Genomic DNA, 5,840 nt, shown 5'->3' on the forward strand with positions numbered 1-5,840 from the left:
TTGACGTATTGCTGAAGCCTGGCTTGCAGAATTTTGAACATTACTTTACTAGTGTGTGAGATGAGTGCAGTTGTCTGGTAGTTTGAGCATTCTTTGTGATTGCCTTTCTTTGGAATTGGAATGAAAACTGACCTTTCCCAGTCCTGTTGCCACTGCTGAGTTTTCCAAATTTGCTGGCATATTGAGTGCAGCACTTTCACAGCATCATCTTTCAGGATGTGAAATAGTTCAACTGGAATTCCATCACCTTCACTAGCTTTGTTCATAGTGATGCTTTCTAAGGCCCACTTGACTTCACATTCCAGAATGCCTGGCTCTAGGTGAGTGATCACGCCATCGTGATTATCTGGGTTGTGAAGATCTTCTTTGTACAGTTCTTCTGTGTATTCTTGCCACCTCTTCTTAATATCTTCTGCTTCTGTTAGGTCCATACCATTTCTGTCCTTTATTGAGCCCATCTTTGCATGAAATTTTCCCTTGGCATCTCTAATTTTCTTGAAGAGATCTCTAGTCTCTCCCATTCTGTTGTTTTCCTGTAATTTCCACTAATTATTAGAGAAATACAAATCAAAGCTACAATAAGGTATCACCTCACACCAGTCAGAATGGCTATTGTGAAAAAATCCATAAATAATCAATGCTGGAGAGAGTGTGGAGAAAAGGGAACCCTCTTGCATTGTTCTTGGGAATGTAAATTGATACAGCCACATGAAGAACAGTATGGAGTTTCCTTAAAGTACTAAAAATAAATCTACCCAGCAATCCCACCATTGGACATAAACTCTGAGAAGACCATAATTCAAAAATACATATATACCCCAATGTTCATTGCAACAATATTTACAATACCCATGAGAAAAACGCAAGGTCAATACCTGTTGACAGATGAATGATAAAGAAGATGTGGTACATATATACAATGGAATATTTCTTGGCCATAAACAGGAACAAAATTGGGCCATTTGCAGAGATGTGGATGGACCTAGAGTCTGTCATACAGAATGAAGTCAGAAAGAAAAAACGAAATACTGTATATTAACTCATAAATATGGAATCTAGGAAAATGGTACAGATGGACATATCTGCAGGGCAGGAATACAGACGAAGACATAGAGAACGGACATTGGACGCAAGGGCAGAAGGTGGATGAGGGATGAGTTAGGATTGGCAAACATCCATCACCATGTGTAAACTGCATAGCTAATGGGAACCTGCTGTGAGCACAGGGAGTGGTGAGAGAGAGATCCAAGAGGGAGTTTGAATGTAGCAGATTCATTTCTTTGTACCACAGAGACTAACACAACATTGCGGGAGGAGAAGGTGATGGCAGAGGATGAGGTGGTTGGATGGCATCACCGATTCTATGGATGAGTTTGGGTAGACTCCGGGAGTTGGTGATGCACAGGGAAGCTGGGCGTGCTGAGTGACAGATGACTGAGTGACTGAGCTGAACTGAAAACCTGAGATATATACAAACACCCTGCATACTAATAATATGGTGGTTACTCAACAGTATGCATTTTTCAATACTTGCAGAACTCTGACTAAAAAGATGAATAACAAACTATGAAGTTACATTTTATATAAAAATGGAAAACAAAAAGAATTACTACATTGAACATCAAACAATTAGAAGATGCAGCAGAAGACAAGATCCTAGGTACAACAGAAGCAAAAACAAAAAAAAATCTCAAAAAGGTGAAATCTTCAAAGAAACATACTAGATCTATGTGTACATAAAAGACTTGTTAAATGGAAATACCTCCTCAGTGTGTGGAGGTATTCTTAATTCTTAATTAGAATTCTTAATTCTCTGAAGATAATAAATACTTTCTCAATCAAATCTTATTGAAAATACTAATTACTCACTTTCACTAGACTACTGTATTGAAATTTAATTTTAATATATAAATATACAAGAATAAATGTAATTCTGATAAGGAAAATAATGAAGGAGTGCCAGGCTTATGAGATATTAGACTGTATTTTAAATCAAGTGTCATCATATCATATGTTAAGTGATAAATGAATAAATAAATCACTGGAATTTAATTGTGACCTAATTTTAATTCAAACATATATCATATTTCAGAATACAAAGTTCAGATATCAAGTCATGAGGGAAAAGAGTTTTGCATCTATAAAAATGGCCTTCTTCAAAAATGACTAAAATTTATTCCCTACTTAACTCTTTACACAAAATTGTAAATGGTTCCAAAATTTAAATGTAAAATGTAAAACAACAAAATTACCTGATATTAAACATTGAAGAAATGTGGGAGAATATTTTTATAACATTGAAATATGGGAATTCATAGCAAGATACTAAAGACACAAAATATTGATGGATTTAATTATAGAAATGCAAAATTAATTCTACATGATCCAGTGTATTCTGAATAGTATAGAAATAAAAAAAGAATAATAAACTGGAAAATTTCATTTAATTCCACATACATGGTAAAATGGATAATGTCTTTAGTAATTAATTAAATCATAAAATTAGTATGGAAAAAAGCAATCAATATCACACATAAGAGGGAGGTGGGAGGGGGGATCGGGATGCGGAATACATGTAACTCCATGGCTGATTCATGTCAATGTATGACATAACCCACTGAAATGTTGTGAAGTAATTAGCCTCCAACTAATAAAAAAATAAGAACATTTAAAAAATAAAAAAAAATTCATCAATAGACATTTTATGAAAAAGAATATAAATCATTTATAATATGTGAATAGATGTCCAAATTAAGTTGTATTTATTTGCAATTAAAATGTGCAAATGAGATACAGTATCATTAGACTGTCAAACACCAAAAAAATGTTTATCAATCACTGATTGCAGATGATGTGTCAAAACAGATATTTTCCAGAATGAGGGGAACAATGGGCTTAGCTGAATGTTATGGATGGCATTTTGGTCATAAATATAAGCATCAACATTTTAAACACATATACCAATTGACTCAACAATTCCACTTCTAGGAACTCACGTTTAGAAAAAAAATTTTTTTCCATTTATTTCTATTAGTTGGAGGCTAATTACTTTACAATATCGTAGTGGTATTTGCCATACATTGACATGAATCAGCCACGGATTTACATGTATTCCCCATCCCGATCCCCCCCTCCCACCTCCATCTCCACCCCATCCCTCTGGGTCTTCCCAGTGCACCAGCCCAGAGCACTCCTCTCATGCATCCAACCTGGGCAGATCACCAGCCCACGTTTAGAAAATTTTGTAGAGACTTTTTGCAGAATCACTTCTCATTGAAAAAGAGGGAAACAGGAAAAGACCTGATGCATTAATTCTAATGTATCTTTATCTAAAGTTAAGAAGTATGAAGCAGGCCTGGTGCACTGGGAAGACCCAGAGGAATCGGGTGGAGTGGGAGGTGGGAGGGGGGATCGGGATGGGGAATGCATGTAACTCCATGGCTGATTCATGTCAATGTATGACAAAACCCACTGAAAGGTTGTGAAGTAATTAGCCTCCAACTAATAAAAAAAAAAAAAAAAGAAGCATGAAGAGGTGTATATAGACTGGTATATAAAGATCTTCAGAAAACTGAGTAGTAAAATGCAGCATTTATATACAGAGACATAATCACAAACACTCCTATGAAAATATACTTGCTTTTGCAAAGAATATTACTTGAAGAGTCTTAGGAACAGAATAACTACATCTGGAAGACCTGGGAAAATATGGTTTGTGATAAGAAGGAAATTTATTCTACATATTCCATTGTGCATTGACTATATTCTTAGTATTTATTATTATCCATTATATTTTCAGTTTCTTATTTTAAAGCACAAAATATCACACTAAAATGTCATACATATGTGATAGAAATGAAATTAAATAAAGACATAATCTGTATGATGTTAAATATTTTAACTAATAAAATAAAAAAATAATAAAGATAAGGGGCAAGACTCAAAACTAAGAATGAGAAAATAATAAAAGTAAATGAAGAAATTAAGTAAAAATTAGGGGAAATCCATAAAAATGTCATCAATTAGTTCATTGCATATTGTCTGTCAATATCATCATCTCAGTCACTAAGTCGTATCTGACTCTTGGCAACCCCATGAACTGTAGCCCACCAGGCTCCTCTGTCTATAGAATGCTCCAAGCAAGAATGCTGGAGCAGGTTGCCATTTCCTTCTCCTGGGGATCTTCCTGACTCAGGCAGCAAATCTGTCTCTTGCATCTCCTGCATTGGCAGGTGGATTCTTTACCACTGCAATACCTGGGAAGACAACATCTTATTGACTCCCTGTTGCAAAGGTATCCTACTGTTCTAGTTCAATGTTAAAGCAGACATCATAGAGTTTACATTCTAACAGAGAAACTGCTACTAATAGAAAAAACATGTAGTTTAATATTAAGCATTATAAATCCTTTATAGAAAAGGAAGGCTTGCATCAGATTTCTGTAGATATTTACATTCCAAGAAGATTGGGCCTAATAATGAGTTACTTCCTTCTTGTTGAATAATGCATATATTTACCACTTGATATGATATTTTTTTCTAAAGAGCTTCTTCATAGCATTACTCAACTCAGAATTTCTTAGACTGTAGATTAATGGGTTCAGCATGGGAGTTATGACTGTATAAAACACACTCAACGATTTGTCAATGGGGAAGGTCTTAGCAGGTCTTACATACATGAAAATACAGGGAACAAAGAAGCAGATAACCACAGTGATGTGGGAACCACAGGTCTGGAAGGCTTTCTGCCTCCCTTCCTGACTCAGGTTCTTCAGGGAGTGCAGGATGACTCCATAGGAGACGAGTAAGAGTAAGAAAACAATAGTGCACATCAATCCTCCATTGGCCACAACTAAGATGCCAGTGATGAAGGTATCAGTACAGACGAGTTCCAATAAGGGGTACATGTCACACATAAAGTGATCAATGACATTGGGGCCACAGAAAGGGAGCCCATAAACAGTGATAAGTTGAATCACTGAGTGCACAAAGCCGCCAACAAATGACAACACCAGAAGCATGAAACACACCCTCTGCCTCATGATCACCAAATAGTGCAAGGGCTTACAGATGGCCACATAGCGGTCACAGGCCATCACCAGCAGCAGGATGATCTCTGATCCTCCAAAAAAGTGCTCTGTAAACAGCTGGGTCAGACAAGTTTGGAAGGATATGGTATTTTCCCCAAAGTACAAGTCTGAAATCAATCTGGGGGAGATAGAAGAGGCATAAATTAGGTCTATAAATGATAAGCAAGCAAGAAAAAAGTACATCGGTGAGTTCAGGGTCTTACTGACAGTCACAGTCACAACAATGAGCAGGTTGCCCACCAGAGTGAAAATGTAGAAGAACAAGAACATAACAAAAAGGACTTTTTGCTCCTTTGGATTCTGTGTGAGGCCCAGGAGGACAAAGTAAGTTACATTGTTCCGTGGTTCCATCTAGTGTAGACAGGAGCTGAGTTCATGTATTAGAAGTAGTTTACCTACAAAAGAAGGTGGATGGTGCAGTTAATGTATTATAAGTTTCATCTTTTTCATAATTTATTTAAAATAATTTACATGAATTATCTGTGTCCAATGTGTCATAGACATTGTGAATACCAAGTTGAATAAGGCATAGTTCCCTAACCTCAGTGATATAATACAAAATTCCTGACCCTTTAGTAAGTGCCTTTATAAGAATATTCACACAAGTTTAGAGTTAATATATATAAATCAAGCTAAAGTATAATACCAATCAAACTGAATATAATATCAGTCAAGCTGAAGTCAGAGAAGACTTCTCAGAGGATGCTATATTTAATGTGGAGCTTTAAAGGAAATATGAAAGAACAAGAGA

At 35.9% G+C, this 5,840-nt stretch overlaps 1 protein-coding gene across 1 annotated transcript; it reads right to left on the bottom strand.

Annotated features, from left to right (window-relative positions):
• Positions 1-4,513: 4,513 nt before the first annotated feature.
• Positions 4,514-5,440, bottom strand: LOC133050373 (putative olfactory receptor 4A4). Its single transcript, XM_061134527.1, has one exon. It carries the CDS (start codon positions 5,438-5,440, stop codon positions 4,514-4,516), a length of 927 nt encoding a protein of 308 aa, XP_060990510.1.
• Between the last annotated feature and the right edge of the window lie 400 nt (positions 5,441-5,840).

Source organism: Dama dama, chromosome 32 (genome assembly GCF_033118175.1).
Source record: "Dama dama isolate Ldn47 chromosome 32, ASM3311817v1, whole genome shotgun sequence".
NCBI classification, from domain to species: domain Eukaryota; kingdom Metazoa; phylum Chordata; class Mammalia; order Artiodactyla; family Cervidae; genus Dama; species Dama dama.